This window comes from Dendroctonus ponderosae, unplaced genomic scaffold, assembly GCF_020466585.1.
Source record: "Dendroctonus ponderosae isolate FM_Combo_2020 unplaced genomic scaffold, Dpon_F_20191213v2 Dpon_F_20191213_873, whole genome shotgun sequence".
NCBI lineage: Eukaryota > Metazoa > Arthropoda > Insecta > Coleoptera > Curculionidae > Dendroctonus > Dendroctonus ponderosae.
The window spans coordinates 3,959-4,346 of NW_026019089.1; the positions used below are offsets into that span (position 1 = coordinate 3,959).

General features: G+C 41.2%; 1 protein-coding gene across 1 annotated transcript in view; it reads left to right on the top strand.

Moving 5' to 3' along the window:
• The window catches only part of LOC109533039, a gene marked incomplete at its 3' end in the record, with an annotated part of 3,259 nt that overhangs the window by 1,666 nt on the left and 1,205 nt on the right, over positions 1–388 (top strand). The window contains 1 exon segment of the mRNA XM_048669553.1: positions 1–388. Coding sequence (XP_048525510.1) covers positions 78–388 — 311 coding nt within the window.

The window sequence follows — 388 nt, forward strand, 5'->3', positions numbered from 1 at the left end:
AAACAAGACTTCAGTGTCTTACCACCACTTTGAATATATCGTTTCCAGTTTCTAAATTTTCTAGTCTCTCCCGTGTTATGCGCGTACTCGCCTTCTGTTTTCGTTTTCGCGCTAATTGTGCGACCAGCAAAGAAACTCGTTCGGTTGGGCCTCTCACTGTTATTGAGCTTCGATCGGCACTCATGTGTCTAATTAAAATTGCTCAATATGAGTCATTCAACGAAGAACTTAAACTTTTAAGGAAGGAGAAGTGTTTGCGGCCATCTTCATCCATTCTCAGTCTTAATCCATTTTTGGATCCTGACGGCATTATTAGAGTTGGTGGTCGGCTCAATCATTCTCATTTTCCTTACGAAAAGCGACATCCAATTCTGATGTCTGGAAAGAA